The following is a 21186-nucleotide window of genomic DNA, read 5'->3' on the forward strand; positions in this document are numbered from 1 at the left end:
GGCTGCCCCCTTGAGACTCTTTGGCTGCCCCCTTGTGGCTCTTTGGCTGCCCCCTTGTGACTCTTTGGCTGCCCCCTTATGACTCTTTGGCTGCCTCCTTGAGACTTTTTGGCTGCCCCCTTGAGACTCTTTGGCTGCCCCCTTGAGACTCTTTGGCTGCCCCCTTGTGGCTCTTTGGCTGCCCCCTTGTGGCTCTTTGGCTGCCCCCTTGTGACTCTTTGGCTGCCCCCTTGTGGCTCTTTGGCTGCCCCCTTGTGACTCTTTGGCTGCCCCTTGTGGCTCTTTGGCTGCCCCTTGAGACTCTTTGGCTGCCCCCTTGTGGCTCTTTGGCTGCCCCCTTGAGACTCTTTGGCTGCCCCCTTGTGGCTCTTTGGCTGCCCCCTTGTGACTCTTTGGCTGCCCCCTTGTGGCTCTTTGGCTGCCCCCTTGAGACTCCTTTGGCTGCCCCCTTGTGGCTCTTTGGCTGCCCCCTTGTGACTCTTGGCTGCCCCCTTGTGACTCTTTGGCTGCCCCCTTGAGACTCTTTGGCTGCCCCCTTGAGACTCTTTGGCTGCCCCCTTGTGGCTCTTTGACTGCCCCCTTGTGACTCTTTGGCTGCCCCCTTATGACTCTTTGGCTGCCCCCTTGTGACTCTTTGGCTGCCCCCTTGTGACTCTTTGGCTGTCCTCTTGTGACTCTTTGGCTGCCCCCTTGTAGCTCGTTGGCTGCCCCCTTGTGGCTCTTTGGCTGCCCCCTTGTGACTCTTTGGCTGCCCCCTTGAGACTTTTTGGCTGCCCCCTTGAGACTCTTTGGCTGCCCCCTTGTGACTCTTTGGCTGCCCCCTTGTGACTCTTTGGCTGCCCCCTTGTGACTTTTTGGCTGCCCCCTTGAGACTCTTTGGCTGCCCCCTTGAGACTCTTTGATTGCCCCCTTGTGGCTCTTTGGCTGCCCCTTGTGACTCTTTGGCTGCCCCTTGTGACTCTTTGGCTGCCCCCTTGAGACTCTTTGACTGCCCCCTTGTGGCTCTTTGACTGCTCCCTTGTGACTCTTTGGCTGTCCCCTTGTGACTCTTTGGCTGCCCCCTTGTGACTCTTTGGCTGCCCCCTTGTGACTCTTTGGCTGCCCCCTTGTGACTCTTTGGCTGCCCCCTTGTGACTCTTTGGCTGCCCCCTTGTGGCTCTTTGGCTGCCCCCTTGTGGCTCTTTGGCTGCCCCCTGGAGACTCTTTGACTGCCCCCTTGTGGCTCTTTGACTGCCCCCTTGTGACTCTTTGAATGCCCCCTTGTGGCTCTTTGGCTGCCCCCTTGTGACTCTTTGGCTGCCCCCTTGAGACTCTTTGACTGCCCCCTTGTGGCTCTTTGGCTGCCCCCTTGTGACTCTTTGGATGCCCCCTTGTGGCTCTTTGGCTGCCCCCTTGTGACTCTTTGGCTGCCCCCTTGTGGCTCTTTGGCTGCCCCCTTGTGACTCTTTGGCTGTCCTCTTGTGACTCTTTGGCTGCCCCCTTGAGGCTCTTTGGCTGCCCCCTTGTGACTCTTTGGCTGCCCCCTTGTGACTCTTTGGCTGCCCCTTGTGACTCTTTGGCTGCCCCTTGTGACTCTTTGGCTGCCCCCTTGGTGACTTTTTGGCTGCCCCCTTGTGACTCTTTGGCTGCCCCCTTGTGACTCTTTGGCTGCCCCCTTGTGACTCTTTGGCTGCCCCCTTGAGACTCTTTGACTGCCCCCTTGAGACTCTTTGGCTGCCCCCACGTGACTCTTTGGCTGCCCCTTGTGGCTCTTTGGCTGCCCCCTTGTGACTCTTTGGCTGCCCCCTTGTGGCTCTTTGGCTGCCCGTTGTGATTCTTTGGCTGCCCCCTTCTGACTCTTTGGCTGCCCCCTTGTGACTCTTTGGCTGCCCCCTTGTGACTCTTTGGCTGCCCCCTTGAGACTCTTTGACTGCCCCCTTGTGACTCTTTGGCTGCCCCCTTGTGACTCTTTGGCTGCCCCCTTGAGACTTTTTGGCTGTCCCCTTGAGACTCTTTGGCTGCCCCCTTGTGGCTCTTTGGCTGCCCCCTTGTGACTCTTTGGCTGCCCCCTTATGACTCTTTGGCTGCCCCCTTGTGACTCTTTGGCTTCCCCCTTGTGGCTCTTTGGCTGCCCCCTTGTGACTCTTTGGCTGTCCTCTTGTGACTCTTTGGCTGCCCACTTGTGGCTCTTTGGCTGCCCCCTTGTGGCTCTTTGGCTGCCCCCTTGTGACTCTTTGACTGCCCCCTTGTGGCTCTTTGGCTGCCCCTTTGTGGCTCTTTGGCTGCCCCCTTGTGGCTCTTTGGCTGCCCCCTTGTGACTCTTTGGCTGCCCTCTTGTGACTCTTTGGCTGCCCCCTTGAGACTCTTTGACTGCCCCCTTGTGACTCTTTGACTGCCCCCTTGTGACTCTTTGGCTGCCCCCTTGTGGCTCTTTGGCTGCCCCCTTGTGATTCTTTGGCTGCCCCCTTCTGACTCTTTGGCTGCCCCCTTGTGACTCTTTGGCTGCCCCCTTGTGACTCTTTGGCTGCCCCCTTGTGACTCTTTGGCTGCCTCCTTGTGGCTCTTTGGCTGCCCCCTTGTGACTTTTGGCTGCCCCCTTGTGACTCTTTGGCTGCCCCCTTGTGACTCTTTGGCTGCCCCCTTGTGACTCTGTGGCTGCCCCCTTGAGACTCTTTGACTGCCCCCTTGAGACTCTTTGGCTGCCCCCACGTCACTCTTTGGCTGCCCCTTGTGGCTCTTTGGCTGCCCCCTTGTGACTCTTTGGCTGCCCCCTTGTGGCTCTTTGACTGCCCCCTTGAGACTCTTTGACTGGCCCCTTGTGACTCTTTGACTGCCCCCTTGTGGCTCTTTGGCTGCCCCCTTGTGACTTTTTGGCTGCCCCCTTGAGACTCTTTGACTGCCCCCTTGTGACTCTTTGACTGCCCCGTGTGACTCTTTGGCTGTCCCCTTGTGACTCTTTGGCTGCCCCCTTGTGACTCTTTGGCTGTCCCCTTGTGACTCTTTGGCTGCCCCCTTGTGACTCTTTGGCTGCCCCCTTGTGACTCTTTGGCTGCCCCCTGAGACTCTTTGGCTGCCCTCTTGTGACTCTTTGGCTGCCCCTTGAGACTCTTTGGCTGCCCCCTTGTGACTTTTTGGCTGCCCCCTTGTGACTCTTTGGCTGCCCCCTTGAGACTTTTTGGCTGCCCCCTTGAGACTCTTTGGCTGCCCCCTTGTGGCTCTTTGGCTGCCCCTTGAGACTCTTTGGCTGCCCCCTTGTGGCTCTTTGGCTGCCCCCTTGTGGCTCTTTGGCTGCCCCTTGAGACTCTTTGGCTGCCCCCTTGTGGCTCTTTGGCTGACCCCTTGAGACTCTTTGGCTGCCCCCTTGTGGCTCTTTGGCTGCCCCCTTGTAACTCTTTGGCTGCCCCCTTGAGACTTTTTGGCTGCCCCCTTGAGACTCTTTGGCTGCCCCTTGAGACTCTTTGGCTGCCCCCTTGTGGCTCTTTGGCTGCCCCTTTGAGACTCTTTGGCTGCCCCCTTGTGGCTCTTTGGCTGCCCCCTTGTGACTCTTTGGCTGCCCCCTTGTGACTCTTTGGCTGCCCCCTTGAGACTTTTTGGCTGCCCCCTTGAGACTCTTTGGCTGCCCCCTTGTGGCTCTTTGGCTGCCCCCTTGTGACTCTTTGGCTGCCCCCTTATGACTCTTTGGCTGCCCCCTTGAGACTTTTTGGCTGCCCCCTTGAGACTCTTTGGCTGCCCCCTTGAGACTCTTTGGCTGCCCCCTTGTGGCTCTTTGGCTGCCCCCTTGTGGCTCTTTGGCTGCCCCCTGTGACTCTTTGGCTGCCCCCTTGTGGCTCTTTGGCTGCCCCCTTGTGACTCTTTGGCTGCCCCCTTGTGGCTCTTTGGCTGCCCCTTGAGACTCTTTGGCTGCCCCCTTGTGGCTCTTTGGCTGCCCCCTTGAGACTCTTTGGCTGCCCCCTTGTGGCTCTTTGGCTGCCCCCTTGTGACTCTTTGGCTGCCCCCTTGTGGCTCTTTGGCTGCCCCCTTGAGACTCTTTGGCTGCCCCCTTGTGGCTCTTTGGCTGCCCCCTTGTGACTCTTTGGCTGCCCCCTTGTGACTCTTTGGCTGCCCCCTTGAGACTTTTTGGCTGCCCCCTTTAGACTCTTTGGCTGCCCCCTTGTGGCTCTTTGGCTGCCCCCTTGTGACTCTTTGGCTGCCCCCTTATGACTCTTTGGCTGCCCCCTTGTGACTCTTTGGCTGCCCCCTTGTGGCTCTTTGGCTGCCCCCTTGTGACTCTTTGGCTGTCCTCTTGTGACTCTTTGGCTGCCCCCTTGTGGCTCTTTGGCTGCCCCCTTGTGGCTCTTTGGCTGCCCCCTTGTGACTCTTTGGCTGCCCCCTTGAGACTTTTTGGCTGCCCCCTTGAGACTCTTTGGCTGCCCCCTTGTGACTCTTTGGCTGCCCCCTTGTGACTCTTTGGCTGCCCCCTTGTGACTTTTTGGCTGCCCCCTTGAGACTCTTTGGCTGCCCCCTTGAGACTCTTTGATTGCCCCCTTGTGGCTCTTTGGCTGCCCCTTGTGACTCTTTGGCTGCCCCTTGTGACTCTTTGGCTGCCCCCTTGAGACTCTTTGACTGCCCCCTTGTGGCTCTTTGACTGCCCCCTTGTGACTCTTTGGCTGTCCCCTTGTGACTCTTTGGCTGCCCCCTTGTGACTCTTTGGCTGCCCCCTTGTGACTCTTTGGCTGCCCCCTTGTGACTCTTTGGCTGCCCCCTTGTGACTCTTTGGCTGCCCCCTTGTGGCTCTTTGGCTGCCCCCTTGTGGCTCTTTGGCTGCCCCCTTGAGACTCTTTGACTGCCCCCTTGTGGCTCTTTGACTGCCCCCTTGTGACTCTTTGACTGCCCCCTTGTGGCTCTTTGGCTGCCCCCTTGTGACTCTTTGGCTGCCCCCTTGAGACTCTTTGACTGCCCCCTTGTGGCTCTTTGGCTGCCCCCTTGTGACTCTTTGGATTCCCCCTTGTGGCTCTTTGGCTGCCCCCTTGTGACTCTTTGGCTGCCCCCTTGTGGCTCTTTGGCTGCCCCCTTGTGACTCTTTGGCTGCCCCCTTGTGACTCTTTGGCTGCCCCTTGTGACTCTTTGGCTGCCCCTTGTGACTCTTTGGCTGCCCCCTTGTGACTTTTTGGCTGCCCCCTTGTGACTCTTTGGCTGCCCCCTTGTGACTCTTTGGCTGCCCCCTTGTGACTCTTTGGCTGCCCCCTTGAGACTCTTTGACTGCCCCCTTGAGACTCTTTGGCTGCCCCCACGTGACTCTTTGGCTGCCCCTTGTGGCTCTTTGGCTGCCCCCTTGTGACTCTTTGGCTGCCCCCTTGTGGCTCTTTGGCTGCCCCCTTGTGATTCTTTGGCTGCCCCCTTCTGACTCTTTGGCTGCCCCCTTGTGACTCTTTGGCTGCCCCCGTGTGACTCTTTGGCTGCCCCCTTGAGACTCTTTGACTGCCCCCTTGTGACTCTTTGGCTGCCCCCTTGTGACTCTTTGGCTGCCCCCTTGAGACTTTTTGGCTGCCCCCTTGAGACTCTTTGGCTGCCCCCTTGTGGCTCTTTTGGCTGCCCCCTTGTGACTCTTTGGCTGCCCCCTTATGACTCTTTGGCTGCCCCCTTGTGACTCTTTGGCTTCCCCCTTGTGGCTCTTTGGCTGCCCCCTTGTGACTCTTTGGCTGTCCTCTTGTGACTCTTTGGCTGCCCACTTGTGGCTCTTTGGCTGCCCCCTTGTGGCTCTTTGGCTGCCCCCTTGTGACTCTTTGACTGCCCCCTTGTGGCTCTTTGGCTGCCCCTTTGTGGCTCTTTGGCTGCCCCCTTGTGACTCTTTGGCTGCCCCCTTGTGACTCTTTGGCTGCCCTCTTGTGACTCTTTGGCTGCCCCCTTGAGACTCTTTGACTGCCCCCTTGTGACTCTTTGACTGCCCCCTTGTGACTCTTTGGCTGCCCCCTTGTGGCTCTTTGGCTGCCCCCTTGTGATTCTTTGACTGCCCCCTTGTGGCTCTTTGGCTGCCCCCTTGTGACTCTTTGGCTGCCCCCTTGAGACTCTTTGACTGCCCCCTTGTGGCTCTTTGGCTGCCCCCTTGTGACTCTTTGGATTCCCCCTTGTGGCTCTTTGGCTGCCCCCTTGTGACTCTTTGGCTGCCCCCTTGTGGCTCTTTGGCTGCCCCCTTGTGACTCTTTGGCTGCCCCTTGTGACTCTTTGGCTGCCCCTTGTGACTCTTTGGCTGCCCCTTGTGACTCTTTGGCTGCCCCCTTGTGACTTTTTGGCTGCCCCCTTGTGACTCTTTGGCTGCCCCCCTTGTGACTCTTTGGCTGCCCCCTTGTGACTCTTTGGCTGCCCCCTTGAGACTCTTTGACTGCCCCCTTGAGACTCTTTGGCTGCCCCCACGTGACTCTTTGGCTGCCCCTTGTGGCTCTTTGGCTGCCCCCTTGTGACTCTTTGGCTGCCCCCTTGTGGCTCTTTGGCTGCCCCCTTGTGATTCTTTGGCTGCCCCCTTCTGACTCTTTGGCTGCCCCCTTGTGACTCTTTGGCTGCCCCCTTGTGACTCTTTGGCTGCCCCCTTGAGACTCTTTGACTGCCCCCTTGTGACTCTTTGGCTGCCCCCTTGAGACTATTTGGCTGCCCCTTGAGACTTTTTGGCTGCCCCCTTGAGACTCTTTGGCTGCCCCCTTGTGGCTCTTTGGCTGCCCCCTTGTGACTCTTTGGCTGCCCCCTTATGACTCTTTGGCTGCCCCCTTGTGACTCTTTGGCTTCCCCCTTGTGGCTCTTTGGCTGCCCCCTTGTGACTCTTTGGCTGTCCTCTTGTGACTCTTTGGCTGCCCACTTGTGGCTCTTTGGCTGCCCCCTTGTGGCTCTTTGGCTGCCCCCTTGTGACTCTTTGACTGCCCCCTTGTGGCTCTTTGGCTGCCCCTTTGTGGCTCTTTGGCTGCCCCCTTGTGGCTCTTTGGCTGCCCCCTTGTGACTCTTTGGCTGCCCTCTTGTGACTCTTTGGCTGCCCCCTTGAGACTCTTTGACTGCCCCCTTGTGACTCTTTGACTGCCCCCTTGTAACTCTTTGGCTGCCCCCTTGTGGCTCTTTGGCTGCCCCCTTGTGATTCTTTGGCTGCCCCCTTCTGACTCTTTGGCTGCCCCCTTGTGACTCTTTGGCTGCCCCCTTGTGACTCTTTGGCTGCCCCCTTGTGACTCTTTGGCTGCCTCCTTGTGGCTCTTTGGCTGCCCCCTTGTGACTTTTTGGCTGCCCCCTTGTGACTCTTTGGCTGCCCCCTTGTGACTCTTTGGCTGCCCCCTTGTGACTCTTTGGCTGCCCCCTTGAGACTCTTTGACTGCCCCCTTGAGACTCTTTGGCTGCCCCCACGTGACTCTTTGGCTGCCCTCTTGTGACTCTTTGGCTGCCCCCTTGAGACTCTTTGACTGCCCCCTTGTGACTCTTTGACTGCCCCCTTGTAACTCTTTGGCTGCCCCCTTGTGGCTCTTTGGCTGCCCCCTTGTGATTCTTTGGCTGCCCCCTTCTGACTCTTTGGCTGCCCCCTTGTGACTCTTTGGCTGCCCCCTTGTGACTCTTTGGCTGCCCCCTTGTGACTCTTTGGCTGCCTCCTTGTGGCTCTTTGGCTGCCCCCTTGTGACTTTTTGGCTGCCCCCTTGTGACTCTTTGGCTGCCCCCTTGTGACTCTTTGGCTGCCCCCTTGTGACTCTTTGGCTGCCCCCTTGAGACTCTTTGACTGCCCCCTTGAGACTCTTTGGCTGCCCCCACGTGACTCTTTGGCTGCCCCTTGTGGCTCTTTGGCTGCCCCCTTGTGACTCTTTGGCTGCCCCCTTGTGGCTCTTTGACTGCCCCCTTGAGACTCTTTGACTGGCCCCTTGTGACTCTTTGACTGCCCCCTTGTGGCTCTTTGGCTGCCCCCTTGTGACTCCTTGGCTGCCCCCTTGAGACTCTTTGACTGCCCCCTTGTGACTCTTTGACTGCCCCTTGTGACTCTTTGGCTGTCCCCTTGTGACTCTTTGGCTGCCCCCTTGTGACTCTTTGGCTGTCCCCTTGTGACTCTTTGGCTGCCCCCTTGTGACTCTTTGGCTGCCCCCACGTGACTCTTTGGCTGCCCCCTTGTGATTCTTTGGCTGCCCCCTTGTGGCTCTTTGGCTGCCCCCTTGTGGCTCTTTGACTGCCCCCTTGTGGCTCTTTGACTGCCCCCTTGTGACTCTTTGACTGCCCCCTTGTGGCTCTTTGGCTGCCCCCTTGTGACTCTTTGGCTGCCCCCTTGAGACTCTTTGACTGCCCCCTTGTGGCTCTTTGGCTGCCCCCTTGTGACTCTTTGGCTGCCCCCTTGTGACTTTTTGGCTGCCCCCTTGTGACTCTTTGGCTGCCCTCTTGTGACTCTTTGGCTGCCCCCTTGAGACTCTTTGACTGCCCCCTTGTGACTCTTTGACTGCCCCCTTGTGACTCTTTGGCTGCCCCCTTGTGGCTCTTTGGCTGCCCCCTTGTGATTCTTTGGCTGCCCCCTTCTGACTCTTTGGCTGCCCCCTTGTGACTCTTTGGCTGCCCCCTTGTGACTCTTTGGCTGCCCCCTTGTGACTCTTTGGCTGCCTCCTTGTGGCTCTTTGGCTGCCCCCTTGTGACTTTTTGGCTGCCCCCTTGTGACTCTTTGGCTGCCCCCTTGTGACTCTTTGGCTGCCCCCTTGTGACTCTTTGGCTGCCCCCTTGAGACTCTTTGACTGCCCCCTTGAGACTCTTTGGCTGCCCCCACGTGACTCTTTGGCTGCCCCTTGTGGCTCTTTGGCTGCCCCCTTGTGACTCTTTGGCTGCCCCCTTGTGGCTCTTTGGCTGCCCCCTTGTGATTCTTTGGCTGCCCCCTTCTGACTCTTTGGCTGCCCCCTTGTGACTCTTTGGCTGCCCCCTTGTGACTCTTTGGCTGCCCCCTTGAGACTCTTTGACTGCCCCCTTGTGACTCTTTGGCTGCCCCCTTGTGACTCTTTGGCTGCCCCCTTGTGACTCTTTGGCTGCCCCCTTGTGACTCTTTGGCTGCTCCCTTGTGACTCTTTGGCTGCCCCCTTGTGACTCTTTGGCTGCCCCCTTGTGGCTCTTTGGCTGCCCCCTTGTGGCTTTTTGGCTGCCCCCTTGAGACTCTTTGACTGCCCCCTTGTGGCTCTTTGACTGCCCCCTTGTGACTCTTTGACTGCCCCCTTGTGGCTCTTTGGCTGCCCCCTTGTGACTCTTTGGCTGCCCCCTTGAGACTCTTTGACTGCCCCCTTGTGGCTCTTTGGCTGCCCCCTTGTGACTCTTTGGCTGCCCCCTTGTGGCTCTTTGGCTGCCCCCTTGTGACTCTTTGGCTGCCCTCTTGTGACTTTTTGGCTGCCCCCTTGAGACTCTTTGACTGCCCCCTTGTGACTCTTTGACTGCCCCCTTGTGACTCTTTGGCTGCCCCCTTGTGGCTCTTTGGCTGCCCCCTTGTGATTCTTTGGCTGCCCCCTTCTGACTCTTTGGCTGCCCCATTGTGACTCTTTGGCTGCCCCCTTGTGACTCTTTGGCTGCCCCCTTGTGACTCTTTGGCTGCCTCCTTGTGGCTCTTTGGCTGCCCCTTTGTGGCTCTTTGGCTGCCCCCTTGTGACTCTTTGGCTGCCCCCTTGTGACTCTTGGCTGCCCTCTTGTGACTCTTTGGCTGCCCCCTTGAGACTCTTTGGACTGCCCCCTTGTGACTCTTTGACTGCCCCCTTGTGACTCTTGGCTGCCCCCTTGTGGCTCTTTGGCTGCCCCCTTGTGATTCTTTGACTGCCCCCTTGTGGCTCTTTGGCTGCCCCCTTGTGACTCTTTGGCTGCCCCTTGAGACTCTTTGACTGCCCCCTTGTGGCTCTTGGCTGCCCCCTTGTGACTCTTTGGATTCCCCCTTGTGGCTCTTTGGCTGCCCCCTTGTGACTCTTTGGCTGCCCCCTTGTGGCTCTTTGGCTGCCCCCTTGTGACTCTTTGGCTGCCCCCTTGTGACTCTTTGGCTGCCCCCTTGTGACTCTTTGGCTGCCCCTTGTGGCTCTTTGGCTGCCCCCCTGTGACTCTTTTGGCTGCCCCCTTGTGACTCTTTGGCTGCCCCCTTGTGACTCTTTGGCTGCCCCCTTGTGACTCTTTGGCTGCCCCCTTGTGACTCTTTGGCTGCCCCTTGTGACTCTTTGGCTGCCCTCCTTGTGACTCTTTGGCTGCCCCCTTGTGGCTCTTTGGCTGCCCCCTTGTGACTCTTTGGCTGCCCCCTTGTGGCTCTTTGGCTGCCCCCTGTGATCTTTGCTGCCCCCTTGTGACTCTTTGGCTGCCCCCTTGTGACTCTTTGGCTGCCCCCTTGTGACTCTTTGGCTGCCCCCTTGTGACTCTTTGGCTGCCCCTTGTGACTCTTTGGCTGCCCCTTGTGACTCTTTGGCTGCCCCCTTGTGACTTTTGGCTGCCCCCTTGTGACTCTTTGGCTGCCCCCTTGTGGCTCTTTGGCTGCCCCCTTGTGACTCTTTGGCTGCCCCCTTGTGACTCTTTGGCTGCCCCCTTGTGACTCTTTGGCTGCCCCCTTGTGCTCTTTGGCTGCCCCCTTGTGACTCTTTGACTGCCCCCTTGTGACTCTTTGGCTGCCCCCTTGTGGCTCTTTGGCTGCCCCTTGTGGCTCTTTGGCTGCCCCCTTGTGACTCTTTGGCTGCCCCCTTGTGGCTCTGCTTTTGGCTGCCCCTTGTGACTCTTTGGCTGCCCCCTTGTGACTCTTTGGCTGCCCCCTTGTGACTCTTTGGCTGCCCCCTTGTGACTCTTTGCTGCCCCCTTGAGACTCTTTGACTGCCCCCTTGTGACTCTTTGACTGCCCCCTTGTGACTCTTTGGCTGCCCCCTTGTGCTCTTTGGCTGCCCCCTTGTGACTCTTTGGCTGCCCCCTTGTGACTCTTTGGCTGCCCCCTTGTGACTCTTTGGCTGCCCCCTTGTGACTCTTTGGCTGCCCCCTTGTGACTCTTTGGCTGCCCTCCTTGTGGCTCTTTGGCTGCCCCTTGTGCCTTTTTGGCTGCCCCCTTGTGACTCTTGGCTGCCCCTTGTGACTCTTTGGCTGCCCCCTTGTGACTCTTTTGGCTGCCCCCTGTAGACTCTTTGACTGCCCCCTTGAGACCTCTTTGGCTGCCCCCACGTGACTCTTTGGCTGCCCCCTTGTGGACTCTTTGGCTGCCCCCTGGACTCTTTGGCTGCCCCCTTGTGGCTCGTTGCTGCCCCCTTGAGGACTCTTTGACTGGCCCCCTTGTGACTCTTTGACTGCCCCCTTGTGGCTCTTTGGTCTGCCCCCTTGTGACTCCTTGGCTGCCCCCTTGGACTCTTTGACTGCCCCCTTGTGACTCTTTGACTGCCCCCTTGTGACTCTTTGGCTGTCCCCTTGTGACTCTTTGGCCTGCCCCCCTTGTGACTCTTTGGCTGCCCCTTGTGACTCTTTGGCTGCCCCTTGTAGACTCTTTGGCTGCCCCCCGTGACTCTTTGGCTGCCCCCTTGTGATCTTTGGCTGCCCCCTTGTGGCTCTTTGGCTGCCCCCTTGTGACTCTTTGACTGCCCCCCTTTGTGGCTCTTTGACTGCCCCCTTGTGACTCTTTGACTGCCCCCTTGTGGCTCTTTGGCTGCCCCCTTGTGACTCTTTGGCTGCCCCCTTGAGACTCTTTGACTGCCCCCTTGTGGCTCTTTGGCTGCCCCCTTGTGACTCTTGGGCTGCCCCCTTGTGACTTTTTGGCTGCCCCCTTGTGACTCTTGGCTGCCCTCTTGTGACTCTTTGGCTGCCCCCTTGAGACTCTTTGACTGCCCCTTGTGACTCTTTGGCTGCCCCCTGTGACTCTTTGGCTGCCCCTTGTGGCTCTTTGGCCCCCCTTGTGATCTTTGCTGCCCCCTTCTGACTCTTTGGCTGCCCCCTTGTGACTCTTTGGCTGCCCCCTTGTGACTCTTTGGCTGCCCCCTTGTGACTCTTTGGCTGCCCCTTGGCTGCCTCCTTGTGGCTCTTGGCTGCCCCCCTTGTGACTTTTTGGCTGCCCCCTTGTGACTCTTTGGCTGCCCCCTTGTGACTCTTTGGCTGCCCCTTGTGACTCTTTGGCTGCCCCCTTGAGACTCTTTGACTGCCCCCTTGAGACTCTTTGGCTGCCCCCACGTGACTCTTTGGCTGCCCCTTGTGGCTCTTTGGCTGCCCCCTTGTGACTCTTTGGCTGCCCCCTTGTGGCTCTTTGGCTGCCCCCGTGTGATTCTTTGGCTGCCCCCTTCTGACTCTTTGGCTGCCCCCTTGTGACTCTTTGGCTGCCCCCTTGTGACTCTTTGGCTGCCCCCTTGAGACTCTTTGACTGCCCCCTTGTGACTCTTTGGCTGCCCCCTTGTGACTCTTTGGCTGCCCCCTTGTGACTCTTTGGCTGCTCCCTTGTGACTCTTTGGCTGCCCCCTTGTGACTCTTTGGCTGCCCCCTTGTGGCTCTTTGGCTGCCCCCTTGTGGCTTTTTTGGCTGCCCCCTTGAGACTCTTTGACTGCCCCCTTGTGGCTCTTTGACTGCCCCCCTTGTGACTCTTTGACTGCCCCCTTGTGGCTCTTTGGCTGCCCCCTTGTGACTCTTTGGCTGCCCCCTTGAGACTCTTTGACTGCCCCCTTGTGGCTCTTTGGCTGCCCCTTTGTGGCTCTTTGGCTGCCCCCTTGTGGCTCTTTGGCTGCCCCCTTGTGACTCTTTGGCTGCCCTCTTGTGACTTTTTGGCTGCCCCCTTGAGACTCTTTGACTGCCCCCTTGTGACTCTTTGACTGCCCCCTTGTGACTCTTTGGCTGCCCCCTTGTGGCTCTTTGGCTGCCCCCTTGTGATTCTTTGGCTGCCCCCTTCTGACTCTTTGGCTGCCCCATTGTGACTCTTTGGCTGCCCCTTGTGACTCTTTGGCTGCCCCCTTGTGACTCTTTGGCTGCCTCCTTGTGGCTCTTTGGCTGCCCCTTGTGACTTTTGGCTGCCCCTTGTGACTCTTTGGCTGCCCTGTGACTCTTTGGCTGCCCCCTTGTGACTCTTTGGCTGCCCCCTTGAGACTCTTTGACTGCCCCCTTGAGACTCTTGGCTGCCCCCACGTGACTCTTTGGCTGCCCCTTGTGGCTCTTTGGCTGCCCCCTTGTGACTCTTTGGCTGCCCCCTTGTGGCTCTTTGACTGCCCCCTTGAGACTCTTTGACTGGCCCCTTGTGACTCTTTGACTGCCCCCTTGTGGCTCTTTGGCTGCCCCCTTGTGACTCTTTGGCTGCCCCCTTGAGACTCTTTGACTGCCCCCTTGTGACTCTTTGACTGCCCCTTGTGACTCTTTGGCTGTCCCCTTGTGACTCTTTGGCTGCCCCCTTGTGACTCTTTGGCTGTCCCCTTGTGACTCTTTGGCTGCCCCCTTGTGACTCTTTGGCTGCCCCCTTGTGACTCTTTGGCTGCCCCCACGTGACTCTTTGGCTGCCCCCTTGTGATTCTTTGGCTGCCCCCTTGTGGCTCTTTGGCTGCCCCCTTGTGGCTCTTTGACTGCCCCCTTGTGGCTCTTTGGCTGCTCCCTTGTGACTCTTTGGCTGCCCCCTTGTGACTCTTTGGCTGCCCCCTTGTGACTCTTTGGCTGCCCCCTTGTGACTCTTTGACTGCCCCCTTGTGGCTCTTTGGCTGCCCCCTTGTGACTCTTTGGCTGCCCCCTTGTGACTCTTTGGCTGCCCCCCTTGAGACTCTTTGGCTGCCCCCTTGTGACTCTTTGGCTGCCCCCTTGTGGCTCTTTGGCTGCCCCCTTGTGGCTCTTTGGCTGCTCCCATGAGACTCTTTGGCTGCCCCCTTGTGGCTCTTTGGCTGCCCCCTTGTGACTCTTTGGCTGCCCCCTTGTGACTCTTTGGCTGCCCCCTTGTGACTCTTTGACTGCCCCCTTGTGGCTCTTTGGCTGCCCCTTTGTGGCTCTTTGGCTGCCCCTTGTGACTCTTTGGCTGCCCCCTTGTGGCTCTATGGCTGCCCCCTTGCGGGCGGCAGTTTTTTATTTATTTAAAGGAACCAGAATTTACTTTCCTTGACTCTGCACACTCGAAAATGTCGTTACAGGCAGTCCCCGCTTTTACGACCATTCTGTTCCTGTAACGGCGTCGTAAATCGGACCCTATTTTCCCCACAGATGCAGAGTATAAGTCGCGTCTCCGCGACAACACAATGTAGAACAATGACAACCTAAATTTCTATTTAAAGCTTTCGTGACTGCAGGGATTCATCTTCTTGGTTCTGTCGGTAAAGTCACGTAGAAGGGAAATAATAAAATAACAAAAATTTTAATAAAACATAATAAAATAATTCTCACTATTTTTATAATGTTTTATTTTTATTATTTTATTATTTCCCTTCTACGTGACTTTACCGAAAGAACCAAGAAAATGAAAACCTATTTTTTGTTTAATTCAGAATGTGCGGCGGCATCGTCGTCTGCCGTGTGCCCGCCTTGCCGACACGAGCAGCTGCCCGTTGCGGTGTGCGGTGGAACTTTTGACGATTTGTTTTGGTTTTTGAAAGGTCGCCGACTCCTGGTCTACAGCACTTCCTCAATCATTGCTGAACGCTTTACGGCGAGCCAAGCGAGTCGCGTGTTAGACACGGGGAGAGAGAGAGAGGGGATATTCGCAGTTACATCACAACAGCCACTAGCAAGTGGATAGAGACACATGGAAGGGATAGAGAGACCAGCAGAGGATAGATACACCAATAATAATCGTGGTTAATAACACTGGTCAACAAAAAAAAAACTTTTTTTCTGGCCTGGACTTTTGCAGCTGTTTTAGACTAATTCAGGGTGCTGATTCCAAATCTGATCTCAGATTTGCTCTATCACATCTCATTTTTATGCTATCGACATACCCCATTTTCATTGATTTTACCCGAAATTAACTCTGTCACTTATGATTGCAAGTTGTTGCGAGTCAGTGACTGCTTTAGTGTTAAAATACGGTGCTGTATTTTTAGGATAGTGTGTTTATAATATCATTTTATGTAGATATGCACATTTATTTAATATTTTTCTTCTGCAGTTTTTATTGAAAATGCAATATTTGATATCTCAAAAACCTGATGTGATAAGACAAAAACTGATCCCAGATTTGGAATCAGCACCCCAAAATTACCTTACAACCGTTGGAATACCTTATACCAGAAAAAGTGTGTTGACCAGTGTAATCGACAGATACCACATTCATTTAGCCCTCCCTGGCCAAGCGGTCGCACAGTGGCCCTGGTGGTGGTGATGATGGCGATGTGAAGGCACTAGAACACGTGGTTTTTCCCACCACGGGAAGGGAGTGACGGGAGGTAGAGTCAAGGATGGTGCAATACGCGTGAAACAAAACGCGAGGGACGCGAGGCAACGAACGCCGTGCAGAGTTGCGGGAAGGTTTTCGTTGTCGTGCCCCTTTCAAAGGAGCCGTCGCGCTCACAGAACGCCAGAGACGCAGGTTCAGGATGAGTGGCGGGCGAACGGGAAGAGAGGCCGGGAAGGGAAGTCCGGACAAAGAGGAGGGCACTTGGGCTCAAGATGAGCAGCGGGGAGAGAGGAGGAGATATAGTGGCCTGGCCAAGATGTCGGTGATGATGAGGCAGAGGTCGCAAACGGGGTTGGATTCCTTACCCGTACCCGGCCGCACCAGGGTCGCAAATGGGTACCCGTACCCGTACCCGGCCGGGTACGGGTACGGGTACCCAGCCGGGTATGGGTAGCCGTTCCCTACCCGTACCCTACCCGAAATGAGTGACAAACGGCTACTCACCAGTGACTCACGGCCTACCCGTACCCGGCCGCACCAGGGTCGGAAACGGCTACCCGTACCCGTACCCGGCCGGGTACGGGTAGCCGGGTATCGGGTAGGGTACGGGTATCGGGTTCCCGGTTGCGACCTCTGTGATGAGGTGATGATGATGTTGTTGGTGGTGGTGTCTTTACGTGTGTTGAACTTCTTTCGCGCCGTACGTAGCCAGCCGCGCTAATCGGAGGTGCGGGGGAAGGACAACAAACTGACACGCAGAAAAGCGGTGCTCGAGAAGTTCCATTTCAATCGGGATGATTGAAAAGTGCACAGCTCCAGCGGCTTCCGAATATCGGTAAGGAGGAGCGTTCCAGACGGCCGCAGGAGCGCATCTGAAAGCGCCGCGCGATGATGCGGCGACCGCGCCGTCTTTGCTCGATGGCTGAGCCAAAATCCGCTGCTGCGAGGAGGACGGGAGTTTGGGCGATGAAGCTTTGGGCTTCTTGACGAGATCAGCGACGTCCTCTCGTGCTTCTGTGTTTTGATTTAGTGCGCTGATCTTAAAGGAGCATTGAAAAATGTTGACACTCCGACTGATGCTCCTGCTGTTGTGGAGTGACTCATGCAGCCAGCTATGGCTGCAGAGTTTGGTGGTGCATGTTGTTTACGTCGTTTATTGTGAAAATTCGGTCACAGTTCCTATGACCTGCACTGTTTCATTGCTTTTATGGCTTTGTTTTGGTGATTTTTGAAAAGTTTTTCGGTTTGGCCATGTTTGTTTGTTGTAGTACAGAGTTAGACTGATGGCCTTAATCTAAGTTGTCTTGTGGTTGTTGTTGTTTGACTTGCATCCCACTGGGATTTTTGCACACAGCGTTGGTGTACGGTGCTTTTTCGGCAATATTTTGCTGTCTTTTCTTGTATTTTCTGTTTGCACATAGTCACTTTAAGATGTTTTCTTGTTCATGTTTTTGTTATTTTGTTTGTTGCGGTTGCACCCGATTCAAGAGCCGAATGGCTCACAAAGCGAGCGCTTTGTGTGGCGTAATAAGTGCTGATGATGACGACGACGACGACGAGGCGAGGTGAGGGGAAGAGACGGGGACGAGAGAAGGAGCGAGCAGGAGCGAGTCTGTTTTCAAAGGGGGCGGAGTCTGTTTTCAAAGGGGGCGGAGAGTGGAGCAAGGGAAGGAGGGGTTCAAAGTGGGCGTGGCGATGCACGCGCAAGTCACGTGGTTTACGGGAGGCCTGAGCTGATTTCGATGCAGGTGTCGAGCGGTGGGGTGCGAGATGTCACTTCTCGAGGGCTGCGAGACGTGGCCAGATTTTCGTTCGAAGGTAAATCGTGGAGAACACAAGTTAAGCACGGGCACGAAAGTAGAACGACTTTACTAATAGGGTTTTTCCCCTTTATTCTGGCAACAAAACTGACACCTTTTGCAAGGAATCATGTTTACATTAACCACAATACTTGCAGTCAAATGCAAACAAAAAAACAATACTCTGATAATGTATGCATTGTCTTTGAAACTGATTGGTCCACACCAAAGACAGCTTTCTTTAGAGCCTAGTCTCATATGGTGTTCGACCAGATGACGCCAAAAGGCGCACAATTCAAAGACACCGCACTACCAGAGTAATGAGAGCTCGGGGTGAGCAGCTACATCATGGGACCTCCTTGCCAGTACCAAAATATACTAATAGGATTTTTCCCCTTTTTCTGCCAGAAAAAAAGGGAAAACCCCTATTAGTATATTTTGGTACTGGCAAAGGAGGTCCCATGATACAACGACTTTGTTTCATGAAACCCCCGATGTATTTAGCAAGATAATAATTGTTTACGATTGTGAACCAAATGGGTGCAAGTTGTAGTGGAGGTTGATAGCCACTTATCCAGATTGATAAAACTACATTTCTTTGGTAATAACGGTTTTTGGGGTTGGATCGCGTTATTTATAAATGTGTCGCAACCCTCCACCACCCGACACGGCCAATCAGCAAAAAAAAGTGTCACGTTGACAATGAGAAAAATAGTTCACTACTTTAGCCCACCGGTTTGTGTTGAAGCGTGAAACCACAACATTTACAATTTTAAGAGTACGACGTTTCCCTGGTAATTACATCCAGCAGCATCGGGCAATTTGTAGGCGGAAGCCTACGCGTTAAACTACATTTCTACGTACGGTGCGAAAGAAGTTGAACATAGGTACACGGTCAGATTTTTTGTAAGAAGGTTGAAAATTCGAAAACACAAATTCGGCATGTAAGTTACGACTTACGTTTGTTTCGTCAACCCCCCCTATGCGTTTATTAACATGGTAGTTGTTCTATTGTATTATACGTGAGTTGACAAGGCTGCAGTAACGTTGAAGAATCGCATGGCCGCGGACTGTCGAAAGATGCGTTGACGCACGTGGACCTGTCTTGGCGCAGTTGCTGGTGAGATGAATTCACGGACCCGCTCGCTGGTGCGTGTCGGGGTGTCGTGAGAGGTGGCGGCCGCTTGGGGTGGGGAAGGAAAGCGTCCAGCAGGGGATTGACCGTGGCTGTTCGATAACAAATGATGATGATGATGAAACGCAGTTTTCTGAGCGCAGGTCCGAAGGCCCGAAACGCCAAATGGGGCCAGTGACAAACGGCACTGTTGACGTTGCAATAGATTCGTGAATTTGACACTTTTCTTGAATTGTAAAAGGGAAGATGATGATGATTGGTGGAGGGGAATTCCAGAGTGGAGCAGTGAGAGGGAAGAAGCAGAGAGAGAAGTGAGTTGAGCGAGTGAGTGAGTGGACTGGTGAGTGAGTGAGTGGGTGAGTGAGTGGGTGAGTGGACTGGGTGAGTGGGTGAGTGAGTGGACTGGGTGAGTGAGTGGACTGGGTGAGTGAGTGGACTGGATGAGTGAGTGGGTGAGTGAGTGGGTGAGTGAGTGGGTGATCGAATGGACTGGGTGAGTGAGTGGGTGAGTGAGAGGACTGGGTGAGTGAGTGACTGGCTGAGTGAGTGGGTGAGTGAGTGGGTGAGTGAGTGGGTGAGTGAGTGGACTGGGTGAGTGAGTGGGTGAGTGAGTGGACTGGGTGAGTGAGTGGACTGGGTGAGTGAGTGGACTGGGTGAGTCGATGAGTGAGTGGACTGGGTGAGTGAGTGGGTGAGTGAGTGGACTAAGTGACTGGCTGAGTGAGTGGACTGATGAGTTAGTGAGTGCTTTGCTCTGACATGCAGTGTAGCGGTTGGACGTTTGATGAATGAGATACACAGTCGGGGTCTGGCAGACCGAGCCCTCGACAAGGCTTGTGGAATAAAACAGTAAGTTGAAGTTCACGGGAACAGCACCCGCGGTGGTAGCTATGGGCGAGTGATAAGGAGGCGAGATTCCCATGAGATTCCACACAGGTAACGTCTCACGCAGGTAACGTCTTACACAGGTAACGTCTCACACAGGTAACGTCTCGCACAGACGAGATACTCGTACGTGAGAGAGTGCCACGCAATGGAGAGCCCGTACAGGTGCGTGTCTTTTAGCTGCGAAGACTCCACACAGGTGAGCGTCATGCACGGCGAGTCGCACAGGTGACAGTTCACGTAGGCGAGGCTCCAGACAGGTGAGCGTCTTTCCGGGTGATTGTCGACACAGGTGATTAACGCACAGATGAGAGCTTCACACAGGCGAGTCCATGCACACCCCAGCTTTGACACTTTCATTAAGACCGCGAGTAAAAATTTGCCGCACAGGTGACAGTTTATGTAGGCGAGGGTCCAGACAGGTGAGCGTCTTTCCGGGTGATTGTCGACACAGGTGATTAACGCACAGATGAGAGCTTCACACAGGCGAGTCCACGCACACGCACAGCTTTGACCGCGAGTAAAAATTTGCCGCACAGATGAGCAGAGTCCACGCACACGGGGTGTGATTGGCACACAGGTGAGAGTCCACGCACACAAGGTGAGAGATCGCACGCGGGTCTCCGACTCACCGCGCGCAGTCACCGACGTGGCTGTCGCTGAGCGTTGCGCTCCTCCGTTCACCATGGCGCTCGGGTCGAGAAGACGCGGGGGGAGCGGGGAGAGGGGGGGCGGGGGAGAGGGGAGGGGCTGTGTATGAATAGGGGGGAGGGGGCGTGGGGGCTGCCCCCCCCCCTCCTCCTCCCCCCACTCGCCAGGTGAGGTCACCTGGTTTGGCAGTTGGGCCGCCGCTCGCTCGGTTGTGTTCAGACAAAAAAAAAGAATGAACGCCAAAGGTAAAGCCCCAGGAGCCCCAGGTAGCTCCTCCGGTGACTCGGGGGATGTAGCTCGAGGTGGAGCTCTGGAACCCCGCGAAGTGTTGGCGGCGCGCGTGAAAAACTTTTTTTTTAATTCCAACGGCGTCGTTTGCATTCGAATCTGAAATGTATCGCGAGCCGGTGGATAGAAAGCAAATGCAAGCGTCCACTCTCGTCTCGTCTGTGTGTGTGTCTGTGTGTGTATGTCTGCATGTGTCTTTGTGTGTGTCTGTGTTATGTGTCTGTGTGTGTCTGTGTGTGTGTCTGTGTGTGTGTCTGTGTGTCTGTGTGTGTGTCTGTATGTGTGTCTGTGTGTGTGTGTGTTTGTGTGTCGCCTTGCCAGGCACGCTGAGTAGAGGCTTGCGGAGCCTCAATGCGGTTTCAGGAAAGGGCGGTCCTGCACGGATGCCATATTTTCTGTCCATCTGCTACAGCAGAGGTGTAGGGAATTCCAACAAGACCTACATCTCTGCTTTATTGACCTGGTCAAGGCCTATGATACCATCAGTAGGCCTGGGCTCTGGGTTGTTCTTCGTGCTTTCGGAGTCCCTGACCCTCTGCTCACGATCATTAAGGACCTTCATGATGGTGAACGGGCCCGGGTAAAACTACGTGGTCAGGAGTCGGAGCCATTCGCTGTACACCTTGGGGTGGGACAGGGATGTCCTCTGGCTCCCACATTATTTAACATCTATTTTGACCGCGTAGTTCGTGAAGCCTTCAATAGCTGTACCGGAGGAATTTCCATCTGGTACAGATATAATGGGAGGCTGATCGATGCCCGGGTGCGGTCAAGGGATGGCTCCCTATTGCTAAACCATGTTACGTATGCCGATGATCTGGTAATCGCTGCACACTCAGAGGAGGAGTTGGAGATGCTGCTTCTGAACCTGGAGCTTGCCACTAAGAGGTGGGGCCTTACCATCAGCCCCACCAAAACTAAGCACCTGCCTGGGAATTTTGTACCATCGGACACTGCACCCACACAACTCCCAATTGGTGATGGGGCAGTTGTGGAGAGAGTGGAAAGTTTCCCATATCTGGGCAGTGTGCTTATGACCGGCTCCGGTTTAGCAGAAAAGGTCTCACTCCGAATCAGTCGAGCGGCATTGTCTTTTCATCGGTTGCGTAATGCTGTGTGGAAGCTACCTGGTCTGTCGCTCCGCACGAAGCTTCAGGTCTTCTCGGCTACAGTCATTCCCTCCCTTCTCTACGCTTGCGAAACGTGGACCC

The 21186-nt window shown here is 55.8% G+C and overlaps 1 protein-coding gene across 1 annotated transcript in view; it reads right to left on the bottom strand.

Annotated features, from left to right (window-relative positions):
* Nucleotides 1–19785, bottom strand: part of LOC133355806 (hepatocyte nuclear factor 4-gamma-like) — a 73571-nt gene extending 53786 nt beyond the window's left edge. Inside the window, exon 1 of the mRNA XM_061573190.1 lies at nucleotides 19669–19785. Coding sequence (XP_061429174.1) covers nucleotides 19669–19723 — 55 coding nt within the window. The 5' untranslated portion in view covers nucleotides 19724–19785. The remainder of the gene's footprint in view (nucleotides 1–19668) is intronic.
* Between the last annotated feature and the right edge of the window lie 1401 nt (nucleotides 19786–21186).

The sequence above is a fragment of the Lethenteron reissneri genome, chromosome 52 (genome assembly GCF_015708825.2).
Source record: "Lethenteron reissneri isolate LAM-NWPU_2019-01 chromosome 52, ASM1570882v1, whole genome shotgun sequence".
NCBI classification, from domain to species: Eukaryota; Metazoa; Chordata; class Hyperoartia; order Petromyzontiformes; family Petromyzontidae; genus Lethenteron; species Lethenteron reissneri.